The 18,849-nt window shown below is 41.4% G+C and overlaps 1 protein-coding gene across 10 annotated transcripts in view; it reads right to left on the bottom strand.

Annotated features, from left to right (window-relative positions):
- Positions 1–18,849, bottom strand: part of Akap13 (A-kinase anchoring protein 13) — a 270,998-nt gene that overhangs the window by 120,999 nt on the left and 131,150 nt on the right. For all 10 annotated transcript variants that reach the window (XM_038314009.1, XM_038314012.1, XM_038314015.1 and 7 more), the window contains exons 7-8: positions 15,815–18,845; positions 12,437–12,564 (exon numbers count right to left, since the gene is read on the bottom strand). In XM_038314009.1, coding sequence (XP_038169937.1) covers positions 12,437–12,564; positions 15,815–18,845 — 3,159 coding nt within the window. The remainder of the gene's footprint in view (positions 1–12,436; positions 12,565–15,814; positions 18,846–18,849) is intronic.

Here is an 18,849-nt window from a genome sequence, read left to right as displayed (position 1 = left end):
AAAACAAAACCAGCTCAAAGACCCTACCCCCCCCAAATATAGAAACTTATTACTGTAGGAGCTTTCTAAAAATATACACATACATAAAAGAGTTATAAAGACTGGAGAGATGACTCAGCAGTTAAGAGCAGTGGCTGCTCTTCCAGAGAACTCAGCTTCATTTCCCAGCACCCACAAAGAGCTCATAAATATAACTTCTCAGTTCACTCTTGAGACCAGCAAATGGTCAAAGGGTAACCTGGTAGAAGTGACTCTTTCATGCAAGGCCCTGTACTGCTAGTAGTATTAGCACACTTTACAGCCAGGGATGGCCTTGATAATGCTGACCTCAAGAAGATGAGGGAGACGGCTCAGCTGATAAAGTGCTGCGGTGAAAGCATGGGAACCTGAGTTCAGATCCCTAACGTCCATGTAAAAGCTAGGTATAGAGGTGAGCATCTGGAACCTCAGCATTGGGGCTCTGTGTATGTGTCACTCACACATACACACACACACACACACACACACACGCACGCACGCACGCACGTACGCACGCACGGTTATGATGGCGGGGACAGGGACAAGAGAATGCCTGGAACTGAATGACCAGTCGGTGTCGCAGAATCAGTAAGTTCAAGGTTCAGTGAGAGACCTTGTCTCAAAAAATAAAGTAGATCGGTCTGATTAGCCGGTAAGAATGCTTGCCAAAAAACTGTATTCAATTCCTAGGATCTATATCTTAATAACAACTGACTTCCATAAGCTGTCATCCGACTACATGCAATGGCACATGTGCACATGGCTATTACTTCATTATTACGTGCTTTATTAAAAACACATATGCAAAGTAAATCAATGTAAAGAAAAATAAAAAAAGTGGAAAGTGACCACGAGAAACATATGTCATCAACCTCTGGCCTCTACATGCATGCAATGTACATTAAGGATGTATTCAAACACAGATGCACATACATACACACACACAATGGATTTTGTTTAGCAGATAAGAAATCAACTAATTTAGATGCATAACAAAGTTCTAAGTAGCAACCTCCAGCTATTTGTCAACTACATGAAACTTACACTATACACTTGTCACATTTTCTAGAGTAGAAACTGTCTCATTTAATAAGATGGTCTTAATATTTAGTCCTGGTGAAGGTAACATGAAGAGGTACACATCACAATGCTAAAGACTGGAAGGTAAAAATTACAGCGTATGTTTCATAAAGTTTTCTCTGTTGGACAAAACTCAGTTCTCACTCTCTGCTATGGTTACCAAAACAGTATGTACAGGGGTTGGGGGAGGAAGTGGAGGGAAATATATATATATATATATATATGTATATGTATATATGTATATATATGTATATATACACACACACATATGAATATATATATATACACACACCCTAGCAAATGATTATTTTGCTAAATTAAAAATTAATGGCATGTGTCTGTCAAAAGTTATTATTTATTAAGAAAATTAGAAAGAATTTAGGGGAAGAGTTAAAGGTGAATATGATCAAAATATACTGTACGAAAACTCTCAAAGAATCAACAAAAATGCTTATTTTAAACACAGAAAAGCCAAAATGAACATCTATTTTGTGAAAATGTAAATCAGCATTTACAGTTCTATTGGAGTAAAGATGACCCATAGCTCTCCCATTTAGCAACAGCTGCTGAAATTTACTCACTGTATTTTACAGCAGACTAGCTTTGAAGGTATTTGCTGACTGCCATTTTGAACTTCAGAGTTTTTGCAGTTAACTTTATTATGCCTGTGTGGTACATGTTGTTCAGTAACGACAATTCAATTACCTTTTTCTTTCCCATCCGCACACTAATTTCTCCATTTTCTCCTTCTGTTTTTTTGCTCCTTTCCTTTCTATTCCCCTATGAGTCTAGTCACTAATCTAGAAGAACTTAAAAGAAAAATCAAGACAGCTTTTCACATCAGTCAGTTTCTGCAGAGTATCAAATAACCAGTAGGGAAGAGTTCAAGGCTAAAGGAACAGCAAGACTAGCTCAGCTGAGTTTAGTAATGCAGATCCGCAATTCCAGTACAGGCAGGAGAATCCAAAGCTCATTAGCATTCTTAGCTATACAGATCAAGTTTCGGGCCAGTCCCACCTAGGCTATGTGAGACCCTATCTTAACATCCCCCCCCCCCCAGAAACACATACACGCATGCATGTGTAAATACACACACCAACAAGACTGACTTGGGATCTTAGTCATTAAAGGATATGCATTAATTTATTTAACCTTTGGCTCCTTCTCAGTGTCATGGCAAGAAACAGACATATAAAAATATGCATTCCCATAAGCAATATAAAAAAGTTGGGTATGTTAAGGCATGGATTTACCCACTTTACCCATTCCAACCACCTGCCCTAAAGCCAGCTAAACTACCAGTATCTCCCAGTATGAGACCAAAGCAGCAGCTGACAGCCATCCTCTTTGTATTAGTAACAGTTTTGTTTGTTTGGCTCTTTTTTGTTTTGTTTTCTTTTTTTTGACATGGTCTTTGTAGTCCTGGCTGGACTGGGTTTCACTAAGAAGACCACATTGGCCTCAAAGTCACAGATACACCTGCACCTGCCTCTGCTCTTTGACTACTGGGATTAAAGATGTGTCCCACCACACCTCACCAATGGCAAGCATCTCTGGTGATTTCACAGAAGCCTAAAGGGTTGTGGGAGAGGGGTAAGGGTGAGCCAAAGACAAAAATCTATAGATCACAGCCTTAATTAGAATATACAAGCATTCTCTCGCTGTAGGATATTATATTCCTTTAAATGGGTCCAGCTGTAGCAGCAATTGTAAAAGGGCCAAGTAAATATTTCATTCCTTTCTTGACTCTAAGAAAGCAGTCTCAGAAGAAAATCAATTCACTGGGTTTGATGTGAAGCAGACACAGCACCAGGGTTCAGCACTAATGAGAGGATGGCCAGAGCTCCAATACCCATTTCCATCATTCTATTAGGGAAATCTAATGACTCCTAAGAAGGAACAAAGTCTATTGTGTTGTGCACATAGGCATTATGGACAGGAACTGCTCCATGGTAAAACAAAAACACAAAAGAAATACATGACATGCACATCATGTTCTAGAATTGTAATGAAAATACTGACTCCCTATTTTAAGAAAAGCAATGTTGTCAATGGGGAAAATCCTGATTGAACTATTTCTACAGAGTTCCACTTAATGTCTGACAGTGTAATTCAAGACGTAGGAGGGACATGGTAAAGAAAGACCTAAACAAAGGACAATTCAGGTCCACCCGGCCCATACGTCAGTACCTCATTCACCAGTTTCTCCCAACAAACCTTCCTTTACCCATTTTCAAAAAATCTGGTTTCTCTGCTTTTTACCTTTTCTAAAATGTTTTGCTTCAAATATGAATATCATTGTAGGGAACTGCTCCCAATTTTACAACATTAATAAAGACCAATTTCATGACCAGTTTAACATTAAAAAAAAAAATCTGGTTTCTATTACAATGTTCAGCACACAAAACAGCAGAGATTTGTAAAAGGCAAATATATTTGGTAACTACACAACAGCACCATCCCTTAAAAGAAAAGACATACTCCAACATTACAATTTATTGTCTTAATTTCATTGTAAGTGTCTAAAGTGAAGGACTCATAATAGACATGTATGTATGTATGTGTGTGTGTGTGTGTGTGTGTGTGTGTGTGTGTGTGTGTGTGTGTGTGTATTCTCTCTTCCCAACTGCCAATGTAATGTCCTAGGGCTTTTCATAAGCTCCAGCCCTGCAAGGGTAGAATAGGAAGAAAATATTCCTAAGATCTTTAAAGTGAATGTATTTCTACCTTCAAGAAAGACTGCACACTGCATTGATTCTGGGGCTTGTCATCAAACATTTCTGGTCTTCAGAATGGCCCAGGCCCTGACCCAATCTCCAAAGGCCAGGATTCATCCAATGACCTGTTTCATCAGCCAGGAGAGACCAAAGCCCAACCCTCTCATCTATAAGGCCTTTTGCTTAAAAAGACACTCTAGTCTTTAGATGGTTCAGGAGAAAAAAGAAATACAAAAGAAGGAGGGATGGTTAATAAATAAATTAATGATGTCAAAATAGAACCAGCTGGGTTGGAAGAGATAAATCATTAGGTAAAGTGTTTTACATCAAGATGTGGATCTGATTCTCCAGAACCCATGTTTGTTTGATGTGTGTGTGTGTGTGTTTGTGTGTGTGTGTATGTGTGTGTGTGTTTGTGTTAGGGAGCTCGTGTTTTAATTAAAAACAAAATAAAACAAAACAACATCAAAAACTCAGCTGTGCATATACTTCTGTGTCAGCACTGGAGATGTGGAGAAAGACAGATTCCCCACAGTTTGCTAGTCAGCCAGTCTTGCCTATTTGATAAGTTCCAAGTCACGGAGGGAGGAAGGGAGGGAGGGAGGGGGAAAGAGGGAGAGGGAGGGAGGGAGAGGGAGAGAGGGAGGGAGGGAGGGAGGGAGGGAGGGAGGGAGAGAGAGAGAGAGAGAGAGAGAGAGAGAGAGAGAGAGAAGCAGTGGATGTCTGAGGAATGACATCTGAGGTTGACTTTTACCCTTAATATGTATATGCACATATCCTTACAAACACATAAAAAGAAACAAAACTGGCCAAAGCACATTTCCCAGAAGTTACCGTTTTCACAGCAGCACAAGAAAACGGGTATTAGAAAAGAGACCCTACACTTCTGCTTTGTCCAGGTCTACCAGGAGATATCCTGAGTGACGGAAATGGAAAGCACGAGACTGTTTCTCTTTTCCCACTGTCAGAAAACATCAGTAAGCAAATCAGATTGCTATGTGACTCATGCAGGCTGCTCACTTGGAACCTATGGTAACTTCAAGGTAGATAGCTATTTTTGTTACATTTCAAGGATGCAACTATAACAGGCATATGTAAAAAGAATGATGCTGTACTCTGGGAAGATAATGTGGATGGAATTTCAAATGTATTAGATCACTCCACAGTGTGATTAGCACATGGTCCAGCCACAAGCCTCAAAAAACCTGTTATCAGATGGCAATTTGCTAGATGGAAGTATTCAAAGCCATACATAGTGCAGCAGATGAAAAAGTTTAGTGGCTATAAAAGGGATTAAGAATACATATCTAGCTGTGTTCTTCCCATAATTCCTCCAAGTATGGGAGTGGGAACAAGGGCTAAAAGAATCAATGAAGTAGAGGAAGGTAACTGAGCAGTAGAGATAGTCCTATCTATGGATCTCCCCGATGACAAATAGTATTCTTGGAGAAATTTTATTGGGGAGCTTTCTGGATGACCTGGATTATTTCAGTGACAGGGGGTGAACTCTAAGGTAGGCTAAAAGGAAGTAGTTTGGCCACTAGTTAGTTGGGCAAACAATGCTCAGTGTTTTGGGGTTTCTAGGGTAAAACTCCTTCATGCCTTGTTGACTTTAAGGGTATAACCTTATGATCACTAAAATTCCTTACATCCAGATGCCATGAGAACAATTATTTCTTAAAGATTTCAGAGTCCTATAGTTACCGATCTGGAACACAGAGAATTTTAAATACTTTAGTTCCATGCACTTTTATTTAATCTATATATCTACATCTATTTACTCATCCCCCCCCATGTGTGTGTACATGTGCACCCACATAAAAGTCAAAGGAGAACTTTGGGGAGTCAGTTCTTTCACTACATGGGCTCCCAGGGATGGAATTCAGGTTTGCCAGTTTGGCTACAGGTGTCCTTATCCACCAAATCATCTTGCCAGCTCCCACCAGCTAACATTTTTTTTGGAAGACTACATGTGCATTGGTGTAAGCAGTTAGAAACTATGTCCCCACACTGTTTCTATCTAAAGGCAGTGACAGAGCTTTAGGAGTTCTCGAAATGGAAGAATGCCCATATCAGTGCATGGAGTCAAAAGGTAAGGAGAAAGTATGTTTCACTGTATGAATGGAGATACTGAAGCAGAAACACTAATTCCCATGTGCTTCACCACTACTGAACACTTGCATTATTCACACTTCTGTGGTAAATGTTACTTTTCTTATTTTCCTATTCAAATTTCTTAAACCTGGAGCACCTACTAGGTCAGTTACTTGCAAACTGGCTTATTTCTGCAATGTAGACGATTTTAGGATCTTTGCAGGTCAGCTATGTTAGGTAGGCAGGCAGGCAGGCAAAGGCCACCAACAGACTCCTGATTCTATGTTCTTTCCAGTAGAATTCCAGTATTGCTTGCACTATATGTATATTGCCCAGGAAACATCACTACATTTCAGACAAACACAGAAGCTTCTTATGTGTGGTCAAAACTAAGAGCTAGAACAAACATTAGAGAGTATCCAAGACTAGTATACATACAAAAATGAAGACCTGGGAATTAAATCAGTCAAGACCATTTGAAAATGTATAACCAGATCATTAAGTCCTATCCTTATACACACTATCTCTGGATAATTCTACACAAAGGCAAGACGAGTTTTGCCAATGTGGTTTTACAGTCTGGGATCTTCTGGAGGCCTATCTTTTCCACAACTACACTGAAAATCTGCAGAAACAGTGACTGAACAATTTTCCTGGAAACTCTCCAGTTTAGAACTTAGAGAAAGTTGTCCCAAAACTCAGGGGTAAGCGTCCCTGTGGCTGATGCTGGCTATTGCATTATACCCAAAAGGAATAATTAAGGGGGAGGGAATTGGTTTTCTTAAATGTCAAATGTGTGTAGAGAAAATTTATTGGCAACTCATAAAGAGGCCAATTCGACTTTTACTAGGGGACAAAAAGAGCACAAACATGTATGTGAATATGACGGCAGCCGTGTGCTTCAAAGGTCTTTTTTAAAAACTGAAAACTCTGAGTAGAGTGGCATGGTGGAAAGCCATCTTGAAAGTGCTATTCTAAATCACCACGTAGTCCCGCAACTACGGTAAGTTCCTTTTGCAACTGAGCATGAAGGCTGTGAAGAGACAACAAGCAGCAGAGATGTTTCTAATTCAGCTCCTGGACATGTGGAAACAACGGCTTACCCCTCAGGATGAGAGAAAAAAACATGGTGTTCCCATTAAAAATGATAAAAGGACAGAGAACTCTAGATGATGTTAATAGGAGGTAATCCAAGACCAAGACTGCAGTGATCATAGCTTTGAACATTAAAGTTAATATTGTAAAAAATAACTAAGAATAGAAATTCAGTTAATCTTAAGTCTAGATGACTAACTACAAAATAGGAATTCTGACTGAAAATGCTTTCTTGATTTGGGAAATACATTAAACAAAAGTATACTTTCCCAGTAACCTAATCTTCAACATATGGGATTTTATAGTTGTACTTGGATGTATTTGCTCTGGAGTGTTTGGCTGCTAGGCCCATGGGCATCCTGACAAGATACACTGGCTTTCAGGATTAACTGTTCCACATGGTTAATAAGCTTATGCAATGAGCATTTGGGAAAGGTATTATTTCACAGAGCCCTCAATGAACAGATACCGCAGTGAAGCAAGCTCTTTCTGAATGAACTGGGCCATACCTTACAAATAAAAGACCACTGTTAGACAAGGGGCGTTTAGATTACGGCAAAGGGAAAGCTGAATCGGAAATGTTTCCCTGGTTCCACTGGATCATATTCTCAAGGTAAACGGTCCCCTGGCTTCTGTTTATCCAAGTACAAACACAATACCATCTCTCCCGCTTCCCATTTGGCATGCTGCACTATACCTTTTCATGCTGCTCTTTATGGAGGAAAAAAATGCAAGATATTAAAAAACCGAATCAACTGAGATCCTCAAACAGAAAGAGAAATTTCTCCTACTGTAATAGAAAGCATGAAGAGTTAACGCAGTGGGTTAGAGCTGGAGTATGGAATAAAGCACCGTTTGGGGACACTTAAAGGAAAAAACTCCCCCTAAACCAAGCGCATACCCTCAGGGTGACTCTTCAGGAAAGAAGAGCATAACAGAGACATTTCATAGCACAGGCTTGGGTTACAACCCAAGTGACAATTTAACTAACGGTGAAACAAGACATTTAATTATCCCGAATGACTTCAATAAGGTAAGATGTTCTTTCAAATTTTTAAGGTCTCAGAAATAAACCAAGTTTTACAACTCCCAACTTAGATTACTGTATGATGCTATTCCTGAAGCTTTTATCGTGTAAGCTGAGTAGATAGAAACAGAGTCTGAATCCTTGTCTACTCCTTATCTGAATGGCAGGCCCTCAGAATCTAAAGTTATTAAGTAATAATAGTTATGTTCAACTGGAGTTGAACTTGTATGCCAGACTTTTCTCAGCACTCCCACCCAACCCCCAAGGGTGAAAGGGCTACCAGAAGACAATCTAGAGACCCATGAAATTAGGCAAGTTATGTAAGAAGAAGCAATGTTTGATACTGAATTTGAACTACTAGTAAAGCTGTGGCAATACTTAACAAGTCACCATCATAAAGTGCCACATGTGAGTGAACCTTACGAGCAGATTATCAGTTTTGCCTGCTGGACTGTGAACAATTTTCAAGCTAGAGATTTTGAGAACTTTGTGGCATTTAATATTCAAGTTTTTCCTGAGACAAGGAGACATCAACTTTAATCTTTAATATTGCCTGAGTCCTTATGTACCACGATTTTAAAGCACTCATTCTCCAAAGTCAGACTTCTAGCACAAGCTAAGTAGTCTTAAGGAGTAAGAAATACGGACAGCTTGGTTGGCACATCAAGCACCAGATCACTGGACTAACAAAACAGGAAATTCAACTTCAGGTTTCTCTTTAAATAAACTCTGGCTGGGCGGTGGTGGCGCACGCCTTTAATCCCAGCACTCGGGAGGCAGAGGCAGGCGGATCTCTGTGAGTTTGAGACCAGCCTGGTCTACAAGAGCTAGCTCCAGGACAGGATCTAAAGCTGCAGAGAAACCCTGTCTCGAAAAACCAAAAAAAGAAAAAAAAAAAAAAAGAAAAAAAAACTCTGTATTTATATTTATTAGTAAACTGCCACAAATTCCCTATCACTCTTGTCTTGCAGGTCATCAGACAAATGCATTTATTCTGTTTTCTGTTCGGAAGAGAATGAGTCAATGAAGCAATAATTCAATGAAGCAATGACTGGCCTATTCCCAAGGTCAAAACAAAGCCTGGGTATGTGTCAGAAAGTTTGGATTAAATAACATTAAACAAATGCCACTCCACCCTCAACTACAATCAAAACTCAGTCAACCCTTTCCTTAATACAGACACTAGAACTTTAAGGCTAAGATGATGAACAGAGATGAGAAAATTGAGTTATACAGAGCTAAACCAAAAATCTAGCTCAGACAGAACTGAGCTCTCTAACCCAATTTGCAGTGTAGTAATTAGAGGTTATACAAGAGAACATTTTTGCTGTTGTTGTATTAAAGAGCAAGTCTTCATATACATAGCCCAGGCTGGCCATGATTCATGGCAATTCTCCTGCCTCAGCCTCCCAAGTACTGGAATTACACATGTGTAGCATTATGCCCAACTTAATGTTTTTTAAAAGAAAAATCAAGAAGAGAGAAGGGAATGGAAAAACAAAGAGCTTGCTTGCTCAACTTTCACTGGTACAGAGTATTCTTTTTGCCAGAAGTTTACACACTTCTTGCCAGTAGTCTACTATTGGTTGTGTATACTCCCTGAAAAAAAAAATCTAAGAGTACACTTATTATTTTTTAATGACTGAAAAAAAATAAAGCAAAAATATTAAATGCTGTGAACATTATATGGAATTCAAAATTCAGTGTCTAAAACAAGGTTCACTGAAGCACAGAAACATTCCATCTATTGTTGCTTTCCCAATGTGCCAGCAAAGGGAACAAGCTAGGGCAAAGACTGTATATATACGTCCCACAGAGACTAAAACTTTTCTATAGACTTCTGTTCTCTTCTGACACAGTGAAAATATAGTTAATGGATAAAAAGAGAAGAATTAAACTGGAAGAGAGGAAGACACAGGGGATGTTAAAGCCTGTGTCCATGGGTTTTCCTTTCAGTTCACAGCACAACAGCAAGGGGAAAGGAGAGTGGTGGTCAGACTTCAAGTATTTTCATAATGATGCCGACACAAAAACTTCCTTTGCACCTGAGAAATACTCCAGAACTGAAAAGTGTATTAGTATGTTTTCTGTACCTTGAAGACGTGGACACAAAGTATAAGCTAAGAGATTCTCTACATCCTAAGTTAGAAGAACTAGCTCCAGACTCCACCTGCTTCTGATGCCAGTCACATGATTCTTCTAGGCTTTACTCCTTTTCAGGAAAATGAGGTACGCTGAGCAACCAGCTGTGTATTCTTTCTTTCAACCCCTAAAACTACAGGAAGAAACAAGAAGAGAAGAACTAGGAAAGAACAACAAAACTAGAGTATCTGAATTCAAAGACTTGAGTTTGCTCCTTCCTGTTTTTGAGGGACTTTCTGGATCAAAGACACATGCACCCACAAATCTTATATTACCAATTCTTCCCTGGGGCAAAAGCAGCATTTATCTGAAAATGCTTGCTACACAAGTAAACACCCAGGCACTAGTCATGAATATTATCTGCAGTAAGTGGTGGGCAGGAACAGCCAGCACCATCTTACCACTGTACTCCAATAAAATGAGGCTTTGTTATCATCTCATAATGTCAAGTAGTTTGGGATGGTACAGTTCTGTTTACCTAATGTGGCAATCTTAATGAAAAATGCCATTTTAGCCTTTGAAAGGCAAACACTGTCAGGTCTAGCCAAAGAACACTGGCTTTCTAAGGGCAGTGTATGTGAGCACATTAACTTGCTGGTCAGCTTTCTAAAAGTCTGTCTTTAGCCAGCACAAAATTCAAAGCATAAAACACAAAGTCTTCTTAGCAAGTTTCTTTGATCTGAAAGCTGTTAACTTTAAACCAGAAGGAAATGTTTTTAAAAACCTACTGAAGACGCTGAAGAGACAGCTTCAGTGGTTAGGAGCATATGCTGCTCTTCCAGAGGAACCAAGTTCCACTCACAGCATCCAGATCACTCTGGCTCCAAGAGATCCCACACACTCTTCTGGCCTCCAGGGGTTCCTGCATTCACGCTCACACACTCCTTTCCCAATAATTAAAATAATAAAAAATTTAAAACTCTGAATATTAAATTTGGAATGACTACATGGCCCAACAATTCCACTACTAGGTACAAAAACTTGTCTACATAATGTGTCTGTGTGTGTCCACAAAAGTCCCATGATTTCTAACAGCTCCAAACAAAGTATTCCAAAATATACACCTTATTTACAATGGTATGTAGTGATATTTCATTTGTATTTTAGTAAAGCTTGCCTGAAAATCAGAGTAAAACAGCCCCACTGGTCAGCCTTAGAGATTAGGAACTGGTGACACACACCTTTAATCCCAGCCCTAGAGAGGAATATAAAATGGGAGGAGACAGGTCTCAGCTCAGTCTCATTCTGAGGATTACTGGAGGCAGGATCACCATTTCAGCTTGATGTAGAGGTAAGAGCTAGTGGCTGGCTGTTTTGCTTTTCTGACCTTCAGGTTGAACCCCAATGTTTATCTCTGGGTTTTTATTAATCATGCTACAATGGTAGATGTTTACAATGAAATACTATCTGACAATAATCAATGATGCAACATGAATAAAACATCAAAATACTAGGCTAAGCCACTGAAGCCAGACGTCATGCTCTATAATTCCCTTTATATGAAGTTCAAGAAAAGTCAAATGTCTGAAAAGAGAAATCAGGTTCCTGACTGCCTGGTGAGTGGAAGCAAGAAAGGCAGGGCAGACTGCAATGGGCATAGGGCTTTTGAGATGACAATGTCACACTAAGAACATAAACAATCAGGCTGGATAGAAGGCTCAGTGGATACTGCACACACTTCGTATACATACATACATACATGCTAGCAAAACAAACATACATGAATAAATCTCAAAAAATAATATAGGCAGTGGCAGGTATGCAGTTCTATAAATATAAGAAGCTACTAAGCATATTTTATTTGAATGGTGGTTTTGCTAATGTGTGTATCTTCATAAAGCTGCTACAGAAATACTTAAAGTTTTTTTCTTTGCTAATAATGATATTCCTCATAGTTTAGACATTTTATGGTGACCTCTAAAATGAAGACATACAGAAGTAGTCATGTTTAATAAGGTGCATGGATGCCCTTTGGTATAAATTCTTGTGTCAATGTAAATGTGGCCAGTTTCAAAATTTTGCGCTCACAGGAATAATGTTTAATTGTAATGTCCAAAGGATTCACGTAGGAGAAGCGATTTCAAAGCTTTGATGACACCAACATGAGTTGAACAAAAACAACCCTTCTTTTCAAAAGCAGAACAAGAAGGAAGAGGTAAAAATCACTGATGTATTCCAACCTATCGCTAAAACTAAGGATACGGATCAACAAGCAGACCAAGGTGCAATGCTCTGTCCCTACAGGCCTGCAGATGCCACTTACCGCTTGGATTCCAGGGCCTTGCTTCATCTTGGGTGTGGTAGTTCCATTTCCTACAACCTCCTGCTGAGGAGGACCTCTGGTCTTATTCAGAAAATCCACTTCATCTTCAGCTTTAGTGTCTGGCATTTCTGAAGAGAATTCGGGTTATTCAGAGAGAGTATATTTGATTTTTTTTAAAAGAAAGTTCCTATGTGCTTTCGTATTTACACAACAAACTCTGGGTTTCACCTGTTTTGTTTGTTTTTCTATTAAATGGCAGGAGCTGGTGCCATTTCTGACCCCACAGAGCTACTACTAATCATATGCTTCCCAGCTTTAAATGAGTACAGAGCTAAAGGAGTTTCAACTCGTCCTCTACTGAGAGTCCATTTCATTAATGACTTTTCATGAAAAATCTATGAAAACTCATGTGACAGTAAATTCATAAACTACAAGGGTGCAGACTAATATCTGAAATAAGTCAGTACATTCTGGACACCATTATAGGAAAATATATCTGTACAGAGAAAATGAAAAGCCATTAAAATTGAGATAAAACCTTAGACCCTGAACTATACCATCAATTTAATCAATAAGACTGGAATTTTGGTAAATATAGAGAATCAGACACTCTTTTTCCTTCTGACAAAAAAAAAAGCTTTTTTAGTTTTTCTGTTATTGTTTTAGTGTGAAATAGTCTGTCCTACACTGACCATGCTCTCAGCAGATCCAACAGTAATAGTCTCTCTTACTGGGCCACATGGTCAACAAAAGCAGGAAGTGATAATAATGATGTTCAAGGAAAATTTAGACTTATGACACTTCTTTAAAGAGGAAACAATGATTGAATAGTCAAATTTACCTTAATTTTCCAAGTATAAATGGAAATTCTGCCTCATTTCCATGTGTTGTTAATAACCTAGCAATGCCACCTCTCTGGCAATAAAAACAATCCCCATCTGACAGACTGAGGCTTCTCTCATCAAAGAATAACTCACGTTAGGACTCATTTACACTAACAGCACTGTGACCCTCTACAAGATCTTTGAGTGGGAAAGTCACATTCCTAACAAAAGAACATTCACAATTCTTCCCACTGTCTTTTATAATTATACAATCTTACTAGCAATTTAAAATAGGTAGCCAAGTTTGTCTGCCCAGAGAACAAAAATCTGTTAGCTTTTGTACACTCAAGTTTTATTTATTTTTTAAAAAGAAGTAATCCCTTTACAAAAATCCCTCAAAGAAAATATTTTTAAGAGAGAGAGAGAAACTATGTGTATGTAGGGCTTTTATTGCACCCAGGAATGTGATTTTTAACATAACCTCAACTTTCCTACATGTAATCAATAAAAATATGGACCAGTACAACTGTAAACATTGATTACTGAGACTGCAAGATTAGCTTGGTTTGGTCAAGCACCACAAACATTCGGGGAACAGTGACCAATCAATGCTTTCGGTGAGGCAAAGGTCACAAGTCCTTCTTTTAATAGGCTACTCCCAAATCAACAGCTAAATCTGACCTAAAAAACAATCCATGAATGGAAGGCAACCTTCACAAAAAAATACCCTTGGCTATGAGATCACACTCATATGTACACGCAACGCAACCAGGGACTTTCCTCAGCCATGGCTATTTCGTGAAGAAAGCACCAATTTCTTCACCACTGGCTACTTTTTTGTAGCTGGAGGCTGAGCACCAACCCAGTCATGAGTCCTTTTGCAACAAAACAAGTAATCCTTCTACACTACATACACCAACCCCAAACTCATTCATTTTCAAGACACTAATTCTTAGTATCTTTATTACAGTTGTATATACTTAAAAACAAAAGTCTAAGATTCTGCTAGTTTTTTTTTCTTATTTTACCTTTTCTGATCCAGTGATACAGACACAAACTTCACAGTTCACAGTTGCTAGGGTCAAACTGTGATCACAGAACAAGAAGGAGAACTAATCCCACCCTGGGTGGCCAAGGACAGAGCACCCAAAGAAAGGAAAACAGCAAGGCATCAACTTACAGCCACTCCCATGCTTCTGAAATGTCAACCTGCCAAGGCCCCCAAAATAGACTTGTTGTGGTGCCTTGTCTTAAGAATTAGAGACCTCATTTCAGTGTTGAGATAGATGTCAACTTAAAACAGCACTAAATTCAAAAACCTGAAGTCACCAAAAGTCTCACCTCAGCTTCCTCACTTAACCACTGCTGGACATTGGGCTTTAAAACAGCCAAAAAGCCCTTTACCGGGGCACAGGCATTATGTTTAAATCCCATCTTCCTAAAGAACTTCTTTATTATTGTTTGTTCATTTCTCTCCAAACCACCCCCCCGACACACACACACACACACACACACACACACACACACACACACACCAAGCATTACACTTAAAAGCATTGCCAACAGTTTAAAAAAATAAATCTATCAAAAACGCATCGGAGAGGCATGGTACAGCTAGCTGGTAGCAGGTAGTGTAGAAATGTCTGCGCCCAACTGACCTTCAGGAACTTCAGAAGACAAGATGGACGGCCATTCCGACGCCAGTTTCAGCCTCAGTCTCAAACACCATAAGACATTCTAGCCAGCAAGTTCATTCTACTGAGCAATGGTGGTTTCTTTCTGCTCTCTCTGGACATGGCTACTCACTGATGAACAGGCTGCTTGTGTTGAGCAATCTGCTCAGTGCAGCTGCTTCACCAAGATAAGCAGACACAAGGTCTGCCCGGTGACAGCAGCACGGCAGACTGGGCTTGGGCGGAAATCCTGTATCCTAGCCCCTGTGCTGTGCAGGACCCTGAATTCCCAGACTCTGCCCAAAAGTGAAGCAGCAAACCTGGGGGGGGGGGGTCTGTTCCTCAGGCAGGAAAAGGAGGGAGTACACACCCCCGACTTAACCAATGACTTCATATCACCATTTTAGATATTCATTTTAAAAGAGTACTTCTTGAAACAGCTGTTCGTGAAACTGGCCTGACTTTAAATTTTCTTAACAAGACATACAGACAATGACTTAGGAGAGTTTCCAATTTGTAAGCTGAGCACGTTCATTTCAGCGCTGTGTTCTGTGGCTCTAAAGAAAAGAACTAAATTGCTTGATTAACATCATCTCAGGCCCAGGTGCTGTCTTCCAGATTTAGAAACTGTAACAGCTCCAGTGTGACAGACAGTGTAGGCTAAAAAAAAAATCCCCAACCTTTGAGTCTATAATACAGGAAGTAAAATCTGTCCAACCCAAGATGACACGTGTTTCCTGACAGTAGTGACTATTAACTTGGCAACTTACACTACTGAGCAAGCAAGACCTTAAAACAGTAACGACATCTACGTTCTTGCCAGTACGTAACAGAAACACGCTTCTCAGAAGCTACTGATTTTATAAACTGCTTAAGCTTACCTGGTGCTGGCTCAGGCTTGTCCACAGGTGAAACAATTTTCTCTGGTTCCTCTGTTTCAACAACACAGTTCCTGGTGATTTCTTCATGAGTATTATCCACACGCAGGGTCTCCGCAGGTGGGAAAGTACACGCACTCTCTGTACAAACATGCTGTAGCTGCTTAGTCTCTGGGATGGGCAGTGATGGACTACTGGTTTCCCCCTTAGCCAACAGTGCGCTGGAGGCCTTGACTTGCTTGATGACGGCCTCTACTATACGAGTGGCGGTCTCCTCTATGGGATCCGCTCCCATAGGTACACATGCAGCTTGGATTCCAAGTACAGAGGTGGCATTACTTTCCTGTTCTGAGGTCTGTGTGACTTGCTTCATGCCAGCTGGGAGGACACTGTCATTGAGAGCTGAGAGTCCTATCTCTGCGGGGAGGTCCAAGGCAAGAGGCTGCATTGTTTCTTCATCGTTTGGGGCCTCTTTGGAGTTACTCATCTCACGGCTGAGGTCTGTTCCTTCCAGTTTCTCTCTCTTGCAATCAAGTGGCACTATCTCTGGGGTTATGCCTTCCTGTGAGCCAGTGAAACCTTCGTCCAGAAAAGCTTGTGGCAAACTTGGAGTCATTTTCTTCTTTTCGTTGAACAACTCTGAAACTGGACTGTTGCCACAGTGTGATGTGTCCTTTCTTCTGGGCTCAGCAACAGCTGATAAAGTATTAGGCACTGGCCCATCCTCCATCACATTTCTGCTTACCACACAAGTATTCGTTTCCCCTTGGATCTGAGCACTCACACTAGCATCCAGAGCAGAGGGCTGAAGGGCCTCAGATGCATCTGGCAACAGAGATGAGCCGCTCTGCTCTGCACCCGAGGCTTTCTGCTTTGAATCTGCAGCCAGACTTTCTTTTGGTGGCACCAGGTTCTTTACAGCCCCACCTTCAGTCAGCGGGGAGACCTGTGTGGCCACTTCCTTGTTATGCTTACTTTCTGTTTTCAGCCCGGCAGAGGGTGTGCCTGGTGAGTTACTGGGCTGCAGTGCTTTCTCCCCGGCACAGATGGCTGACATAGGTTGTTCACAAACTCTCGGTATCTCCTGCCCAGGAGGTGTTGTTATCTGGTTTTCCCTTGACATTTCTGAACAATTCCCATCTTCTTTAACGGAAGAACACCTCCTTGCTTCGTCCTTGTCATCTTGCCCCAGAGCTGCTGAATTTTCTGGAACCACCAGACTGCCACCTTCTTCAGGCAGTAGCGACTCAGAGACCAAAGCAGCTTTATCCACACTTTGTAGTGAATCACCGCTCAGAACCTGAGGTGTCGCTGTTGGCCCGGGGCCCTCCTGTTCTCCACCAAGGCCTACAGGGCTGGTATTCCCCATGCTGGGCTGAAGCTCTGTGGCAGAGGGTGTACACAGGCCAGTGGCCCTGTCGCCTAGCTTCCCGGGATCACTCGAATCTCCTCCATCTGGGCCATCTCCACAAGCTATAGCTCTATGGAGCTGCGGAGTTGCTGTTCCCTTTTCTTTCTGGGAGGGGACAAGAGAAAGTGCGTCATCTTTGGTTACTGATTCACTCTCTGGACTGCTTGCCAGAGAGAAACTGCTGCCTGGTGGCGATACCTGGTCTGGTACTGGTTCTTTTTCAGTTTGGGGGACAACTGAAGGCAAATGTGAAACATCCTCAAGCACATTTAAGGTTGTGTCTTGTTTTAAATCTTTTCCCTGGCTCTTTCCATCTAAAGCACAGAGAGGACAAGTCCCCACAGACTCCTGGGTATTTTTCACAGTGACACAAGTGACTGTGTCAGCTCGTGAGTCTTCTGGGCAGAGGGTGGTGCACGGACTCTGCGTGTTTGGCTGCGTTCCTGTGCTTTCTGGCAGGCTGACCTTACCACAGCAGTGCTGTACAACCAGCTCACCACTAGGAGTCACTGTGTTTTGCTGACACGAAGACTCGGCACAAGATGTGTCAGCCCCGCCTGTAGAACAAAGCAGTCCCTGGCTGTTTGGGCTTGGAGCATGGCATGAGTTAGATTCTGATTCCTGGTTTGGCATCCCATCTGGTTTTGGCCCAGAACAGGTTAACGCCAATGGTGATGGTGTCTCGCACAGGTCTGCTAGGGGAGCATCAGGTGGAGACACCAGAGAGCTCTGCTCACTTAGAGCACCAGTTCTCTCCTCACAACTTCTCTCCTGCCTTTCCTTTCCTGCTCTCTCAGCGGGGATTTCTCCAGGACTCAAGACAGGCGACGACTCAGCAGGCATGTTGGCACCCAGGGCACTGGAGGCAACGACAGGGTTTGTAATATTGGCTTTCTCCACAGGCTTATGCAAAGCTTCAACACCAGACGCCTCAGCCGTGCTGACATCAGAATTCTCCAATCTTTCCTTTGTGACTTCCCCTACTTGATGCTTATTCTTCTGGATGGTACCGTTTGGGTTCAGTAAGCTATGTTCCAGTTCTCCTGCATTCTCTGGGGCACCAGCAACTGTTGAAGAACTGTCGAGTAGCTCCCTTCCAGAAGAATGCTGGCATGCCCCTGGCTCTGTGACCATGACTTCCTGCAGCACATGGCCACTGTTGCTCAGGGACTGCTGACCTGTGGCCACTACAGAATAATTTGTTCCAGTTACTTCGGTTCTGTTTCCACAGGATGGAAGGCCTTCTGTGCCCTTTACTCCACAGTCGGGTGTGCTCTGAAGGCAGCTGTCTTGATGAGATGCAGACCCGGAGTCCACGGCAGATGCTGGCTCCTCCTCTTCCCCTTTCCTCTCCACATCTTTATTTTTCTTATGAGCACAGACTGCATTTTCTTCCTCAGCCACACTTGACAAATCACAGGAACTTGCAGCCTTCCCCTCAGGACTCCCTCGGCAACATAGAGTGCTGCTGGTTTCTTCAGAAGAAAGCGGCTGCTGGTCAGAAGGCTCTGGTGCACAGGAAAGGAACTGGCTATCTGTCTCTGAGGCACCGGGCACACGAGAAGAATCCTGTGCTGTCACCATTAAGGGCATAAGCTTGTCCATCTGCTTCAAGTTTGTTTTCTAG

Source organism: Arvicola amphibius, chromosome 12 (assembly GCF_903992535.2).
Source record: "Arvicola amphibius chromosome 12, mArvAmp1.2, whole genome shotgun sequence".
NCBI lineage: Eukaryota > Metazoa > Chordata > Mammalia > Rodentia > Cricetidae > Arvicola > Arvicola amphibius.
This window is presented reverse-complemented; position numbering and strand designations above follow the sequence as displayed.